Source organism: Dendroctonus ponderosae, unplaced genomic scaffold, assembly GCF_020466585.1.
Source record: "Dendroctonus ponderosae isolate FM_Combo_2020 unplaced genomic scaffold, Dpon_F_20191213v2 Dpon_F_20191213_8, whole genome shotgun sequence".
NCBI lineage: Eukaryota > Metazoa > Arthropoda > Insecta > Coleoptera > Curculionidae > Dendroctonus > Dendroctonus ponderosae.
The window spans coordinates 1769478-1786797 of NW_026019016.1; the positions used below are offsets into that span (position 1 = coordinate 1769478).

A 17320-nucleotide genomic window follows, 5' to 3' on the forward strand; every position below is an offset into this window, starting at 1 on the left:
TTTTTAAAGACAAAAATTTTTGAGGCGAAATACCCAAAAAGAAGTTTGTAAAAAATGAATCCGCCTCAACAATATAGAACTTATCTACAATATTAATAATGCTGACCTATTCGCAGCTAAACACTCACCTATCGGAAGTTTCTCCAAATATAATCGACCCCAACATCACGCCCACCATGAACATCGAGTTGCAAGTGGCAATCAGGTAAGCCTTTTCGCAGGTGAGATTCCACTGGAAATGTTTAGTTCGAATGATTGACTCCTGCAGCTGCCCAGCCTTACCTCAATGGTAGTCGTAAACCCGTAGTCATCGTGTTTGTAAATGAATTCGCTGCAAGTCGTGGTAGCGTTTCCCGACCAAATTTCGCAGGAGGAAAATGTTTGCTGGAGGCTGTCGAAAGGATACCATTTCTCCAATTCGGATGTCGACAAATCGTAAAGACTGTCTGCCGGCTCGTCTGGACGTCGACACCTGAAAGTAGCATGAAATTATATGCAGGAAGGTCCAGAGGGGAAGCATGAATGGAAAAGCCATACGAGTTTGCTTTATATTTGTCTAAAGTTGCCCTAACTTTTGAACTGGATGAATTCTGATTGCTTAAAGCGATTCGGTTAGTCAATCAAGCACCTCAGATAAATCTTCTACAGAGTGGCCAATAAAAAATGCAACATTTTGCAGATATTGTCCCCGAAATCTATGATCGTGGAAGTGAAGTTTACTTTCAAAGATTTCGTTCATTCACGAAACCCGCTATATGGAATTTTTCTGGCAATACGAGTTTGAAGTTTTAGCTTCAATATGAGCCTTAGATTTTGAAAATCGGTGCTAACGAAAAAAATTACCATTGCAAGACCAGCAAGTTGATTTTTTTGAGACCACGCGACGAATTGAAAAACGTTTTTCGAGATCTTCTTTTTTTGACGAAAAGTCGCTTTTTTGGTCCAACTTCTCAGTTGGAGTTTGGAGTTGTGTTTCACACGCGAAACTTTTTGGACTTTTGAAAAGTCCTTAATAAACTCGCCTTACTTACCTATACTGTGGTTCTGCTAACAAAAATACGTTTCCTAGCTTATGGAAAGCTGATGTGATGGCCGGTAAGCACAGCAGGAAATAAATCCGCTTCTGGTACTTTCCAAAGTCGCCTAATACTGGTAAAACGTCGTCGAAACCCATGTTGTAAAAATACTTTAGTCTAATACAGTGTCAGATCTACGAATTTGCGGGATTCTGAAAGAAACATGCTATTTTTGCAACGTAAATACAATCTCAAATTAATTTAGTTCAACTTCAAGCGACTAAGCTGTAAAACTGAATAGCCACTGAATGAGAAATGCAACTATACTGACACAGTTTTTGCATTGTTTTGCAATTGAGGCGACAAATTACGGAAAAATAAGATCAAGTGGTAAATGAATGAACACGATGCGCAAAAGTTCTTCAAATTTCGCGCACTAAGTAACTTCTACACGGCGAAAACAAAACTATTCACCACATTCCGGTAAATAGTCGTAAAAAATGGGAAAATGTCGGAAATACCTGCAATTAGGCAATTGTGAACAATTAAACGAGTTTAAGTGCCAATAGCAAGTAGGAGAACAATTATTAGACACAAAACAATTTGTCAACTGCTTTTGGGACACGTGGTGACTATTATTCTTGTTATTATTAAACCGCATATTGAAATTAAGCCCATCCAAGTATGTCAATGTGATAATTAACTTTGATAACTGCTCAAAATGTTCGCAATTTGCCAGATACAATCTGAGCCATTAATACGCAATATTAAAAAGGAATTAATCTGCATTGAAAGAGCCTAAAAGATAAGGATTTTGGTCAAATTATTGGTGAAACTATCAAGGTTCTCTGATTGGAGTGGTGAGAAAAACAGCTTTATTTCCTATCGACCCTATCGGTCTTTTGTTTAAATTTAGGCAACTTTCGTATCTTTGTACCTTTGCATGGAGTGATCGATGATATAAAAAATCTTTTAAGATGCCTGCTTAAAATAATCAGCCGCCTTCAAGGTAATTTGGGTAATTTGGAGCGAAACTCACCTGATTTTATCGAAGTACTCCAGTAATCCGATTGAGCCAAAATGACAAATTTCTCAGGTTTCGAGCGGTTGTTATTAATATTCAAAATCCAATTATCCAATCAACAAACTTGAACGTTGTAAACATTTACATGCCAATAATTCGCTAATGGTTTTGTATCAAAAATACTTATCAACAACCTTCTTAAATATTATCTCGTATAATCGACACGAAATTAACGAAAATCGATAATTTTGCTACAGATCCAGTGTAAAATTAAGTGTTTATTGCGATTTATTAATAGAGTTTTATGCATAGTTATGCGTACCTAAAGTAACAATGAGATAACTGTTTCAATAAAAATAGATTATGCGTTAAAAGTGAGCCATTTTAAAGAGTTTCGATTTTTGCAAGTGCCAATAATACATTGTTTAATTTCTCCTCACTGCTGTTTCTTTTTGGAGAGAACACTGGCTTTTTTAAAATACACCCTACTGTTTGAGATTAGTTGTTAACTTTGTCCGGTTTCCTACTTTCCGACTACTTGTTCAAATTAGACATGAGTGACTCAGTGAAGTGCAGCGCAATGAGTTATAACTCATTAACTCATAGAGCTTCATCAACACTCAACCCAGTGTCACCCATGCCTAGTTCAAATACAGTCGCTCCTTAACACAGGAGTTTCTCTGACTCAAAATTGAACATGAAACAGCAAACTTTTTTGGATTCGGAAATCTTCCCTCCATTTTCCTCCGTAAAAAATGGAGGAAATATTTCCGAATCCAAAAAAGTTTGCTGTTTCATGTTCAATTTTGAGTCAGAGAAACTCCTGTGTTGAGGAGCGACTGTATTTGAACTAGGCATGAGTAACACTGTGCTGAGTTGCTCTTTTGAATTGATGCAGCTCTATGAGTTACTCAACACAGGAGTTTCTCTGACTCAAAATTGAACATGAAACAGCAAAGTTTTTTGGATTCGGAAATATTYCCTCCATTTTTTAAGGAGGAAAATGGAGGGAAGATTTCCGAATCAAAAAAAGTTTGCTGTTTCATGTTCAAATTTTGAGTCAGAGAAACTCCTGTGTTGAGGAGCGACTGTATTTGAACTAGGGTTTACTAATTGAGTCGTTTACATTTGTCTCTAAACGCAAAAATATTTACAATTTTCGCAATAATAATTTGAAAAAATGACAAAACCGACCATAAAAACGAGCCGTATTTGCAAAAACGAAGTTGATGCTGGTTTCTTGGAGGAGAAACGTCGGACATTAAACTGATAATGTATTTCTTTCGTTGCTGTGAGAACCTGCAGTCGGTTTTGCTCCAGATTCGTTACTAAATCAAAAAAATAACATAATCGAAATGCGCAAATTTGGGATTTTTGTGGCAAGTTTGATCAAAAGTTTTGAAGGACCAGGTTTTCGGATTGCCCAACTTTTTTCCGATTTAACCAACTTCGTATACCTAAATTACGGATTTCGATATCCCCATTGCAAATGCTCGGAAAGGAAATAAAACCAATTTTTATCTGATTTTTCGGCAACTGAAATTTCGATAGTTTGCTCCATTTTCATGCTCTAATTTTTTTCGAGCCCCGTTTTGTAGAAAGCAAAGTGAACATGATTGCCAAACCCACTTTCACCGCTTGACCGGTAGGTATTTTAATGGAAAACGGTGCAACCAAAGCGAAGAGTGCGAGCAACGAACAAAAACAAGCAAAAATAAGGAAAAAACAGAAAATGCAAAGCAATTTTAAATAGATTAGTGGAAAAAATAACTTTTAATAATCAGCATGGGTCAAACTTGGCTGGGAAACATGAAAACAGTTTTTGCGTATAAATACCGCCTATAAGTAAGTGGATAAACACGGTTGAAATGCTGATGATTACTCTTATTTTGTTTTTATTTATTGGGGATTTTTTCATTTCGCGGAAGTTTGTAGAATAAAGATAATCACCATACGGGGAATGAAGAATCCACGGTTTCTTCCAGCATGACCACCAGGTTGATCACTTTTAAGGGATAAATAAATAATGAAAATTGAATTTGAAGAGCGTCAGTCGCCAGTTTTTTTTTAACAAAATACGTAAACTAACACTTACCAATAAAAAGTAAGTACACGGTTAAAAACCTGCAGAATCCTGCCAGTTGTGTGAGTATTGGTGGAGTGCAACACCCGACTAGAGCCCGTGTTCAGCAGTGGCTCTACTTAAAGTGATCGGAATGAACAATACGTTAATTGATCACTTAACAGAAGTTTAATTGTAAGAGCCTTATGGCTTGTAACTTTTAAAAAATGAGACTATTGGTGAGACTCTTTCTGGGCCTTTCAGGCGTGCAACGTCCGAGTGCCTACAAAACCGGCTAACTATCGATTTTTTCGAAAAATCCTAAAAATTGAGGAAAACTTCGAATATTAATAGTGAATCGCTTTGGCTGAAAACCCACATAACCTGAGACAAACTGGCAATAGTGGGAGCTTAATCTATTAGGTCACGGTCAGCGTCATTAAGCTATGAACTTACTGGATCTGAATTGAGCACATCTGCTCCTATTCGGCACAGTCCTTATTCCGCCACCACTAGCACTTAGAGCCTTTGGATCTACGCACATTTATCATGCCATAACAACCAATTTACCCGCAGAATCTCAGAAAAATTAAAAATTCCGGAACGTAGCTGTCGGCTTTTCGTACCATCGGCGAAGTTTGGCAATGCGGATCAAACGTTCACACCGCGAAAAAAATTAGGACTTTGGACCTCATGTGACCGAGCACATGGCCTCATACTTTTCCACCAATCAGTGTTGCGAATGATTTTTTCCGGCCGGCTGTGCGCGCTCAACGCAAATTATTGAACGCGTCTGTACGAGGGTCCGTGCAAAAAGTCCGTAAAGATTTTTCAATTTTTTGTCGCTAGTAGAAGCTATAAAGAATTTCTAGTGGTTCAAGGGGAGCCAGTAAAACTAGCTTAGAAGATATTGGAAACTCCAAATCACTATTAAAATAAATTTGCTCGTGTTTGAACATTTTGCCATTAAATAATAAGAATGCAAACTAAACAGGAGGAAAAAGTTGGAAAACCTCTAATGCACCGTCTACGTAAATCACCCTGTTTATCTTATAAACCTATCAATTTTTACAGAAAATAAAAAGTAGTAAAGGAAATTCACGCGGTTTGCATGCAAGCCTGGAAAAACAACAACCAGTTTCGTACTAAAAAAATCTATTTTTAAATATATTTTTTTATATAAAATCAGATAAATGCAATACGGTATTTATCCTTATTCCACATAATGAATGATTCAATGGTTTTTTGTAACATAACTTGTTTTATCGCCATTATAAATAGCAGTCAACTTAATACAAACATATTTTCCATTCAAAACCATTAAATGTATTTTCTCGTCTTTTTAAAACCGACTAAGAAGTAAGATCTCCATCATACACACAGTATTTTACATGAAGAAAAAAGATTAACAAAAAAACTCGATTTTGAATCGAACCTGTATTTTCATATGTCCGTATTCTCTCTTCGGACTCCTCGTAAATGAGTCATGTGAAGAATAGTCGATCACGTTTAGGGTGAATAAACTGCAAGTGGCCGCATGTGGGAAAGTATAAAGTATGAAACTAATGGGTTTTTCGGGTTTTTAGGCCGTCGTTCGGTAGAATTTCTTAACGCTTACACTGTTCAAGCAAACCACTTCTGAAGATGCAAGCCACTCGTGCTTGCGAAACGTCAGGAAGAAATTCTACCGAACGACGGTCTAAAAACCCGAAAAACCCATTAGTTTCAAGGAATGGCCTCGAAAGTCTATCTCTTTTGAGAATATAGTATATTTGTAAAAGCCTTATTCAGAAAGGATTTTCGCCAGTCTTTCCAGGAAAAATGGAAAACAATTAGGGAAAGGTCACCTTTCCAAGATCTTCAGCCCATGTAATTGCAAAACGAACAGTTTTCCGTGTTTTGTATACAAAATAAAATTAGTCGCTAAACAAATCACTTGTATTACATAATGCCAGAATCATACAGGGTGACAAAACTCACAGGAAAAATGTTTGGGCAAAAATATTGCCGTTGAGGCAAATTTGTCTTATCCAAAAGTTAATAGTTTCCGAGGTACAGGATGTCAAAGTGTAAATAAAATTTTGGTTTTTGCCATGTTTTTTTGGTTTTTGCCAAATTTTGTTTTTAATCAGTTTTACTTCATTTTTTGGGGTTTGCAACTATCGCATTTTTAGCAGATTAAGTAGCAACTTGAAACTCTGACCTAACGGCACCTGAATCTTCATATATTAACCCGCTCGCTGAGAAATTCGTAACTTCCAACCCACATCCGGTAGCAAATTGAAATGTTCACGATTCATAGAAGACATTGGAGGCTGTTGAGGCAAATCGCACAAAATGCTGATTTTTGGCAACTAAGTGAGTTTTGGTCTGAAATAATTGGCTCCTTTCATTTGACTCCATTTTTTAAATTAGTAACTTCCAACCCAGATCAAGCAGAAACCTGAACTTTCTAACTTCCACACAAGACACGTGATTCTCAAAGTCTTCAAAGTTTCAGTGAAATCGCGTCGAATTCTGATTTTTACAAGCCAAGTTAATGCTTGTCGGAAAGTGAGTGCCTGATTATGTAAGCGCATTGTTTTAAAAATTAGTAGCTTTTAACCCGTATGAAGCAGCAAGTTGAAGTTTTGATCATCTATAAAGGGCATTTGAATCCGTAAATGGTGATGAGTTTTGATGAAATCTCTTCAAATGCAAATTTTGGCAGCCAAGTAAATTTTGGACTGAAAATGAGCAACTTTCAACCCAGATCAAGCAGCAACTTGAAAGTTTGAGGGTTTGCTTGATAGAAAAATTGTGTGTTTGGTTCCAGCCGATCTCTCACCGTTTTCGCAATATTTCACATTGAAACCTCTGGTAATTTATCATCAAAAACCCAAAATTTTCCTGAATAAACTGCAACTCAAGGAATAGGAAATTTAGATTCCTCAATGGAAAAAGCCCCTAAACACATTTTTTTATAAAAGCAAAACTGGACAAGAATCCATAAAAAACATTTTTTGCACTTTGACTCCCTGTACACCGGAAACTATCAACTTTCTGATAGGACAAGTTTGTCTGAAACTCAATATTTTGCCTAAACATTGTGTGTAAATTTTGTCAATTTAGTGGCGGACCACCCTGTAAATCATACACAAACAAAGTTGCATGGAAAACTGTCCCCACTTTCATTTTCTTTCTTCAGAAACCTGAAATGTTTTGTTAAGATAGCACAAAAAATCGAGAAAAATCGTTGCTTCCTACAAATAAATGGCATTCGAGTATGTCTAACTATTATCTACAATTTGAACGTGAACAGATCATAATATCAAAATGGTCAATAATAAAATACGTTTTTGGCTGCGATTCTGATTACCTGAACCCACATTAGACGTCGTCTGGCTTCAGTTTAAGCAGCTCTGATTCCACACCGTTTCCTTGGTTGTTTGCTATCGTTTCAAGCTTAACTCCTTCCAGAGTAGAAGCGGCTTCTTTCGTCCTCCTGGTAGCAAACTAGTGTTACCCTGATCCTAAATAAGCATTCTGGAAACTTACTTTCCAAACGATTCACCTTCTTCGAAACTTTCCGGCAACTTTCGGTTCAAAGTTTCCGGTAAAGTAAGCGACATTAAGCCGCCAATAAAGGCCAAAGCTCCGAATATTAGCAAGGGAAGAGGCTTCCATATGTGTGTCTGGAATATACCGGGCGAACATTAAAATAACCGACTTTGCCACATATGCATAAGAGTTTGTAGGTGTTATTATGTGAACACTATATATTGAAAGAAGCGAATTTTAGAGATTTTTTCCTACCATTATATTAACGTATGGTGCTGTAACTGATCCAACACGGGCACACATAGAGCCTGCCCCTAAACCAGCATTTCGCACCACAGTGGGAAATTGTTCGGTGGAAAACACGTAAACTGCCCCATAACTCGCAGTTATAGCCAACTTTCCTATCATGGCCAAAGTGATATTCAACCATTGAAGATCTGAAATTGAGGATGCATTTTTTCGTGCAGAATCCAAGAGTTTTCTAAGGCCAATCCACAAACGCACTTTTCAACTGTATTTATGTACCTAGATAATCGACTGACTCGCAAAAACGCAATTTTTTATTCACAATTAAACAGAGTGTGTCTGAAAAGTTGCTCTTTTTCCAATCGAACACTATATATTTTATTTTATTTTTTGATTCTGATGGAAATTTCAATTTCTTGCAAAATATTTCTCTTTCAAACTACAGGGTGGTCAGAATATTCGTTCAATTTAACGAATTTTCAAAAATTAAACTGCTCAACAACAGAACGTTACACAGCCAAATTTGCCCCAACTTTAAAACTGGATGAATTCTGATTGCTTGGAACGATTTGGTTTCCCTTTGAAGCATTATTGAGCCCCATTTTTTTCCTGTCATTGAATGATTTGGTAAAAATTAAGCCTAACAGACAAATTTTATACAGGGCGGCAACTGGAAAAATGTAAAATTTGCAAAGTTCGGCATGCCACTTGTTCGAAAAGAAAAAGGGTTTTTGGATTTTACCACCTAAAGTTTAAAGGTAAACCAAATAGCTCGACACGGTGTTGGACTTTTTCGGCGATCTTTTCGAATTACAGGGTGGCCTCAAAAAATCATCTTTTTAGTTTGCAGCGATAACTCTTATGTTCTTGGTCAGATTTTCACGATCCAGAGCTCATGTTGAAGCTTCAACATCGCCCTAAATGGGTATTTAGGACGAAAATTCACTATACAGAGATGCACAAAAAAATCCCAAATCAGAAAAGTTTACTTTCAAATATTTCGTTCATTTATGCAACTCGCTAGATATTGAAGTTATCCCTCAATTAAACTGTGCAGTTTTAGCTTTAAGATGAGCCTCAGATTTTGAAAACTGGTTAAGAGAAAAAGCTTCTTACTACAAGACCAAAAGGCGATTTTTTGAGACCACGCTGTAAATGAACGGGATGGGCAAAGAATTCAAAAACGTTTCTCGATATTTGAGGTATATTTTAATGGTTATGGCGATAAAATACAAAAAAATGTTTTTTTGTCCAACTGATAGCACGCGCAACTTTTACTAATTTGGCATCGTTTTATTTGCCACCCTGTAGGAACCCTATCTGAAACAGTATTTTTTTCGAAAAACACGCACTAACCGGAAAGGAAGTGAACTAAATAACACTTCAATCGGAAGTCAAATGGCTCTCAACAATAAATAAAAAATAACTAAAAATGTAGGGTGTTTTAGTAGAAAAAAAGGTGTTGAATGCTCTGCAAATTTTCTCTTGTTTGTTTTGCAAATTCACTTTGTATTATTGTGAATATTTTTAAAACATGCTCATTCAGTACCGTTACTTTACTCTATCGTTGGGACACCCTGTTCAGCAGTTAAAAGTGGTAAAAATTTAACACCATTTTGATCAAATGTAGCAATAGAAAAAATTAGTTGTACGTAAAAAATAGTAAGGGTTTTTGGATTTCAACACCTAAAGTTTAAAGGTAAACCAAATAGCTCGTAACGATGTTGGAATTTTTCGGCGATCTTTTCAAATTACAGGGTGGCCTCAAAAAATCATCTTTTTAGTTTGCAGCGATAACTCTTATTTTCTTGGTCAGATTTTCACGATCCAGAGCTCATGTTGAAGCTTCAACATCGCCCTAAATGGGTATTTAGGACGAAAATTCACTATACAGAGATGCACAAAAAAATCCCAAATCAGAAAAGTTTACTTTCAAATATTTCGTTCATTTATGCAACTCACTAGATATTGAAGTTTTCCCTCAATTAAACTGTGCAGTTTTAGCTTTAAGATGAGCCTTAGATTTTGAAAATCGGTTAAGAGAAAAAGTTTCTGACTGCAAGGCCAAAAGGCGATTTTTTGAGACCACGCTGTAAATGAACGAGATGGGCAAAGAATTCAAAAACGTTTCTCGATATTTGAGGTCTATCTTAATGGTTGTGGCGATAAAATACAAAAAAATGTTTTTTTCGTCCAACAGAAAGCACGCGCAACTTTCACTAATTTGGCATCGTTTCATTTGCCACCCTGTAGGAACCCTATCTGAAGCAGTATTTCTTTTGAAAAACACGCACTAACCGGAAAGGAGGTGAACGAAATAACAGTTCAATCGGAAGTCAAATCGCTCTCAACGATAAATAAAAAATAACTAAAAATGTAGGGTGTTTTAGTAGAAAAAAAGGTGTTGAATGCGCTGCAAATTTTCTCTTGTTTGTTTTGCAAATTTACTTTGTATAATTGTGAATATTTTTAAAACAGCTCATTCAGTACCGTTACTTTACTCCATCGTTGGGACACCCTGTTCAGCAGTTAAAAGTGGTAAAAATTTAACACAATTTTGATCAAATGTAGCAATGGAAAAAATAGTTGTACCTTGAGGAACAATCATCGTTAAAAGCAACGCTGTGCCTGCAGTGATCATACACCCAGACATAATATTCTTTCGTCCCCATCTGTTCAATGTGAAAATCAAAAAAGCGTATGCAGGAATTTCCACAGCGCCCGAAATAACGAAATTCAAATACGGATTACCGCCCAGATTGTTTGTATTCCAAGACAGTCCGTAATAAGTGATGTTGTTGGCAAACCTGAAAACATCTAGAGCTAGAGCGGGTTCGCATTGCCCGTCAATGCATCTACCAATCGAAGAATATAATCAATGATCGCTTCCTCAGTCGGGGATATTTGAAAATATCCAAAATATTCGGCTGTTTTTCACCGGCAACCTTTCGCGGACTGTCGCTCGATGGACGAAGCAGCTCATCCAATGTTTTATCTGGAATTTGAACTTTGTTGCACTTGGCTGCAACTTGGATGTTCTTTTTCGCCTCCTCCAGCCTGTTGTTGCTGATCAGCCATCGGGCCGATTCAGGAATCAACCTGACACACACGAAATTAATGCGTTTTTGCTTAACAATGCAACTTTCCACCAGCTTACCACCAGTAGGTTAAAAAGACGAGGCCTGGAATAGTTAAAGCGAATTGCAACGACCTCCAGTTCGGTATGTAGATGGCAAATACTGCAGTCAACATGTAGCCAACGGAGAAAAATATCTGGCAAACCGTCCCGGCGATCATCCGCTTAGAGGAGCCAACCATCTCCAAGCCTAATTGGGCAAATAGGAAAAGATCTCATTTGAAGCGGATGTTCAGTTCGGTCATACCTATTACATAAGCTACTAGGAAAACTCCAGAAGTGGTAGCTCCAACCACAGCTCTAGCTATAGTAAAGGTCCAAAACTCTGGGGCGACAGAGGCTACCACCCCAAACACCACCTGCATGACCAGGGATAGAAAGAACGTGTTTTTCCTGCCCCATCTGTTAAAAAATCCGCATTTAATCGGGTGAAAAACAGAAGGGTGGTCTTTTACCTGTCGGACAATTCTCCAAAAGCGATCGATCCGAACATCACGCCAAACATAAACAGGGAATTACCTATGGCTATTAAATACGCTTTATCACATGTCAAGTTCCACTAAAATCCGAAAAAAATCCATAAATAAGGGCCAATTACCCAAAAACCTGGTTTCTCACGTCTATAACAGCCGTGTATCCGTAGGCTTTGAGGTCGTAAATGTATTCATCACATGGTTGAGGAATGGTGGAATTTGGTGCGTTTATGAGACAAGAGTGGAAGCTTTTGTCTCTCGTCTTGTTGAAGGAATACCACTTTTCCATTTCAGTGTCGTTGATATGGTAGGAGGCATTTGCGAGTTCGTACGGCAATTTACATCTAGTAGAAAGTTTCCTTTAGTTGCCGCAATTTATTGTTTTTCAATTAAAAAGTGCGGCGAAGCAAGAATTTAGCAGGTTCTGTTTTTAGGAAAAATTAAACGTAAAATTAACTAAATTGAATCGATCTCTTAATTTTTTGCATAAAAGATTCAGTTTGCAGTATTTTACAGTAAAACGTTAGGGAAACCCCCGGTTTTTCTGTTTAGTGCCCCAGAAACAGAAAAAGTGAAGAAACCCCAGTTTCGAGGAGTTTTCCAAATAAATCATTATAAACTTTCGCTTTTTCAGTTCGGGGAAATATTTTTGGGAAAAGACCCAGAATTAATTATTAGGGTTTTGTCCATAATTCGAGGCTGCAAAAATTTTTCCAAAAATCTAATTTTTTCAATAAAATCTAGCTTATAATTTTTCACAGAAAATACCTTAAGGTGTATTCTAACTAAATAATTTATAATGATAATAATAATAATACGATTTTTACGTAGAAAGAATTGCTTAATGAAAACGATTACTCGCTAAAAAATATCAACTACACACTTTGTAAAAATTTTATTCATGCACATTCTACTATGGTATTTACTAGTACTAAACTCAAAAAAAATCTAACAAAAAAAACAAACGAAAAACAACCCCATTGGCAACGCTGCTGCCAGCTGATTGTCAATCAAACTTGTCTTCATCTATGATCTATGGTTGTCAATCTCAAACATCAACAGTGGTTGTTTCAGGCAAAACCTTTTTTGCATTCAACATGCATAAGGAATCTACAATGCATTTAATAGTAATTAGAAAACAAAGAGACAATGATACGCCGCAAGTGTCCGAACTGGTCCGCAACGCTTATGCTTCGAATATTTCCAATATGTTTTTGGGTTATGTTTTTAACGAAGTAAGTCCACTTAAAACACTATTTAACTATTGCCGTTCCACTTAGTTAACTGAGAGTGTTATTTTCAGGTGACCTTTCAAATCACCATGATTTTCATAGCCTTGGAATTCATATTTTTTCAAATCAGGCTTTTTGTCTGCTTTTTAACTGTCCCCTTGATCCTGCTGTTAATATACGTTTGCATATATGGGGCAGTCACTATGAAGTCGGCCCAAGTAATGTATGAGAAAAAGCCGATCATTTCTTGGGTGGCTGAAGTGTACGAACCGTTTTTTCAAGCCACTGATCAGAAATCTCGCTACAAAATCATTGATGACCAGCAACTGGAAGACATGAAAGAGAAACCACAAGGTAGAAAACAGGTACGGATTTTTATTGTTATTTTTTAAAGGTTTTCAATGCCAATGAGTAAGTCTTCGGTATACTGGTCCCAGTCGTCAAGGATATCCTCGAACTTTCCAGCAGCGAGTCTCAGAAGTTCTATATCATCCAACCCATCTAGTTTATTGTATCTCACATCTAGACTGACGCCTGATTTGAGGCCATGAAAGGCCTCACTATTAATCTCTTTAATGCTATTGTGATGCAGTAACAATGAGTTTATATAAAAGACTCCTTTAAAAGTGTCTCGCTCAATTGTGCTCAGATTGTTAAAGCTCAAGTCAATTAGAGATGAAACGTCGTCCCGATTGGAGCCGAATATGTCCCAAAAAAACAACTCGTCCACTTGTTGCAGATCGTTGTGGCTGCAATCCAGCCTGCTGATTTGGTATGTTCGGAAAAACATCTCCGGACTTAAATAATGTAGCTTGTTGCTGCTCAGATCCAAACTTTCCAGCAACGTTAAGTTGTAAAAGGCATGCTCTCGAATGGTTTCGATTGCATTTGCTTTCAGCGACAACTTGACTATAGCCAGGGAGTGAAATATGCCATTTATTATCTCTTTGAGATTGTTAAATCCCAGATCGATCGTCCTGAGTTTGGGCAGATTGTAGAAGGCACTGGGTTCAATCTCCTCAAGTCCACACTGAACCACTTTAATGTACCGCAGCTTCGACAAGTTTTTAAAACACCCGGTTTGCAGCAAAGGAACGTGCTGATTTTCCACCACAATCTCCGTGCCAAGCGGCTCGTTTTCCACGGTATCCGCCCGTTGTAAAACCAGTTTGAAGTTCTCGCGAAACACCGTGAGAGTCACAAAGTTGAAGCAAGAAAATGCCCGATTTGTGGGCACCAATAAGAGCAAGTACGTTAAAGCGGCGAGTGGAAGCATTTTTGCTGAAATAATTTATTGACCACTGCTGCAAAATGATGCTTATGACGAAATTGGGGTCTTTGATAAATCGTCTTTATCGCATCTAGGTCATGTTTTCATACCAGGATACTTGAGAGATTCCTGAATGGAAGTCGGAGCATTAAGAAATTCGTCAGCTATCAGTAATTTATGGTTTTTTCAACTTCATCTTTAACTGTTTTCAAGTAAATAATGATATGAATGGTAAAACTACTTCCTTTTATTATTCTGTTGTGGATGTTGATTCATTGGGCTTTTAATAAATAACACAGACTTCACTCTATGTTTGCTCAAAGCTTGATTTTCTTAGAGGCTTGAGTTGAATTTTGAGGACGATTCCAAGTAAGACTTGCAATGATTGCGACTAAGTTTACAAGCTATTTTTTGAAAATTTATTGCCTTGTTTATTGATGTTCTTTATCAAACCAGCTGAGATTGAAATGCTTCTTTTTGTGGTAATAAATAAAGTCCACTTCTACGTTTTCTTAAAGCTTCGTTTGCTCAGATGTTTATTACGTCCAAACCAGTTTAAGAGTCAAAGACGCTTTTTGCAATAGCAAATAGAGTAAACTTCACTCTAGGTTTCTTCAAAGCCTCGTTTGCACGGAGGTTTGGGCTGAATTTTGAGAAATATTTAAAGTGAGACTTGCGATGTTTTTGCGACAAAATGTACACGCCATTTCTCGAAAATTTATTTTGTCCAAACCAGTTAAGATTTTAAGAAAGTCGTTTTGGCGACAGTAAATAGAGCAAAACTTACTTTGTGTTTTTTTAGAGTTCCGTTTCTTTGGAGGTTTTAGGTCGAATTTTCAGAACAATTCAAAATTAGCCTTTCAGTTTTTGCCACTAAATTTCGCTGTCGTTTTTTAAAAACTTTTTGCGCCCCAACTAGTTGGGATGAAAAGCGTTTTCGCGTCAATAAATAGAGCAAAACCACCTTGTGTGTCCTCAAAGTTTGGTTAATTTTGAGAACGATTCAAATTAAGACTTTTTCCATCAAAATTTAACCGAATAAAACAATTAAGGAAATTAACTTATATATATTCCAGATTATAGGAACAGTGGCTGTAATGCGCCACTTTCAAAATCCTGATTGGGCCTGGTTGTTTCGAGTTGTGACTGACGAAAGGTGAGAAAAAGCGACGAACCCAACCGATAATTGCCATTTAATAAATCTCTTATACGGAAGATATCGAAGAAAAGGCGTCGCATTCAACTTAATAAATACAGCGCGGGATTGGTGTAGAAATCATCAGATAAATCGATTGGAACTCGCGATGTCCGAGTACAATCAAGGGGCCAGACAACTATTCGACAGAGCGGGGTAAGATTGAAATGTTGACTAAAATCGTGTAAAACGCTGTTTTCTTTTGAAGCTTCCAAGTCCAGCAGCTGTATCATAAGGAGCTGCTTACCAAAGCGTACATGTTGCAGATGTATCATTTATCTGCCGAAGTGCGACCCACGTTTAGTTAGCAAATCTTATTACTGAGGCCAAAACGGGTTTCTTATCAATTAAGTTAACTCAATAATTTAAAGACTGTGACTTCTGCTACAGAAGAATTCCATTATTCCATTTAGGGATGCCCACATTACTGTAATTAATTTTTATACGATGTAGGTAGGTACTGTCGATTTGTAAACATAAAGTGTATTTTATCAGTTTGCTTGCTTACCTGGAAGGCGGTTCGGCTATTAAAAATACATTTCCCAGCTTGTGGAAGGCACATAGAATGGCAGGAAGACACAGCAAAAAATAGATCCTCTTCTGATATCTTCCGAAGTCGCCCAGCATCGATATAACATCGTCGTAGCCCATGTTCCAAATCGCCACAGTCCCTTAATAAACCAATAAACACGATTTTACTGTTGAATCTGGTGTGGGCAGGCGAACCGTTTTTGCAGGAAATTGCCAGTTAAATTTGAATTTTTTACAATTCCACTTGAACTGGCTAATTCAACGTCTTTTATCATGTTGATTACAATGGGACTTGTAATGTGTGTAAGTACAAAGCAAACAATCTAAGGTCAAAGCGGGCTTAAGCAACACATCTAATGCATCTAAAAGGATGTCATCTCCCTCATTATCTAGCTAATAAATCCATAGTGGAATGCGTGATTTTAACCTTTCAAAGGCCTTTTATCTGTTAAATTCAGGGAGAATAAAAGACTTATTCGAGTGCTTGCGAAGTATATTTAAGGGAAGTTCGGAAGAGTTTATTTGACTAAGGGTGAGCCGCAATTGCTCGTAATTTAACTTAAATCTGATCGTTTTTGCCTTTGCGACTAAAAATGTCCGTATTTTGAATATTTATTACGCTAGTTCGGACTGAATTTTCAGTAGTATTTAAAGTGAGTCTAATGACTTTTGCGACTAAATTTCCCTGCCGCCCCGCGACAATTTCTTAATTAAAAAAAAAAAATTGTTTTTCCCGAGTGTCTCATTGAAAACCTCCTCGCTTCTAATTGATTTTTAATTATAAAATCCCAGTCCACATTTTTAATTATAAAATCCCAGTCCACATTTACAGCCTAATATCAAGTTAAGTAAATAGGTATTTAAATATTCCATATCAACACATTTTTAGGTCAATGCGAGTTACCTCGCAAGTTAACGCAAAATGTAGGTAAATGGATTTTTGAACTTGTAAAAATCAGCCCAAACCGCCGAGTAAACGAAAGTTTGCTCTTTGCGGCAATAATTACTGGACTGGGATTTTATAATTAAAATTTTATTAGAAGCGAGGAGGTTTTCAGTGAGACGATCGGAAAAAAAAATTATATGAAAAAAAAAACGAAATAAGCCGAAAAAAGCAACTAAAAATATAATTTGTTTTTGAAAAAACACCAGCATTTTTAGAGGGTTGGAACGGTAAAAATGGGAAAACTTCAAATAGTCCTTTGGACTATTTGTAGTTTTGAAAACACCCTGTACTGCTACTGCGATTAAATACACACTGACATTGTTTACAAAACAAATGAGTGGAAAATTGGAAATATATGCGACTTACGTGCGTGGTCGTCGACGTCTTCTAGTCGATAATATACAAGACACAAGCACTCACAGGAGAGAGTTTAGACTACAAAAGAGGAAACGCCAAGACTGATATGCGGCATTTTGATTTGTTACAACCCCAAGCTCCGCCTTATCGAAAACAGACGATTGCCGTTTGAGTTAAACGAATAACCGAGAAATTGTGAATTTTTGCAGCTAACAAAACTGGTTTTTGTCGCATGCAAATGAGAGTACGAAATATTTATTTTCGTAATAATATATTTGTAAAAATAGACTCC

At 36.9% G+C, this 17320-nt stretch overlaps 3 protein-coding genes across 5 annotated transcripts in view; all 3 read right to left on the reverse strand.

Moving 5' to 3' along the window:
• The window catches only part of LOC109544845 (organic cation transporter protein), a 6539-nt gene extending 5365 nt beyond the window's left edge, over positions 1–1174 (reverse strand). The window contains exons 1-3 of the mRNA XM_048669273.1: positions 1032–1174; positions 283–472; positions 129–232 (exon numbers count right to left, since the gene is read on the reverse strand). Of these exons, the coding sequence (XP_048525230.1) occupies positions 129–232; positions 283–472; positions 1032–1174 (437 nt within the window). The remainder of the gene's footprint in view (positions 1–128; positions 233–282; positions 473–1031) is intronic.
• Positions 1119–17286, reverse strand: LOC109546677 (organic cation transporter protein). Of its 3 annotated transcripts, XM_048669274.1 has the most exons (12): positions 17038–17286; positions 15703–15865; positions 11643–11841; positions 11480–11583; positions 11272–11426; positions 11046–11214; positions 10748–10987; positions 10481–10695; positions 7898–8079; positions 7640–7776; positions 7461–7586; positions 1119–1228 (listed from the first exon to the last, which is right to left on the reverse strand). In XM_048669274.1, the coding sequence occupies exons 2-11, from the start codon at positions 15843–15845 to the stop codon at positions 7472–7474; spliced, it is 1659 nt and encodes a 552-aa protein (XP_048525231.1). In that variant the 5' UTR covers positions 15846–15865; positions 17038–17286; the 3' UTR covers positions 1119–1228; positions 7461–7471. The 3 variants fall into 3 exon arrangements, with proteins under 3 accessions (XP_048525231.1, XP_048525232.1, XP_048525233.1); XM_048669275.1 differs by lacking the exon at positions 17038–17286 and having other exon boundaries at positions 15703–16367; XM_048669276.1 differs by lacking the exons at positions 1119–1228; positions 7461–7586 and having other exon boundaries at positions 7636–7776.
• LOC109544794 (leucine-rich repeat transmembrane neuronal protein 1) lies at positions 13085–14030 on the reverse strand. The gene has a single exon (XM_019915141.2). It carries the CDS (start codon positions 14003–14005, stop codon positions 13118–13120), a length of 888 nt encoding a protein of 295 aa, XP_019770700.2. The 5' UTR covers positions 14006–14030; the 3' UTR covers positions 13085–13117.
• Positions 17287–17320: the final 34 nt, after the last annotated feature.

What these genes read in the sequence shown, in the direction of transcription:
- LOC109546677 (XM_048669274.1), bottom strand. Translation starts at nt 15,845, where the DNA reads ATGGGCTACGACGATGTTATATCGATGCTGGGCGACTTCGGAAGATAT. An exon ending in CACCATACGTTAATATAATG is followed by an intron (nt 7,777 to 7,897) that starts GTAGGAAAAAAT and finishes GGTATATTCCAG; the next exon opens with ACACACATATGGAAGCCTCT. An exon ending in GAAGGTGAATCGTTTGGAAA is followed by an intron (nt 7,587 to 7,639) that starts GTAAGTTTCCAG and finishes GTTTGCTACCAG; the next exon opens with GAGGACGAAAGAAGCCGCTT.
- LOC109544794 (XM_019915141.2), bottom strand. Translation starts at nt 14,005, where the DNA reads ATGCTTCCACTCGCCGCTTTAACGTACTTGCTCTTATTGGTGCCCACA.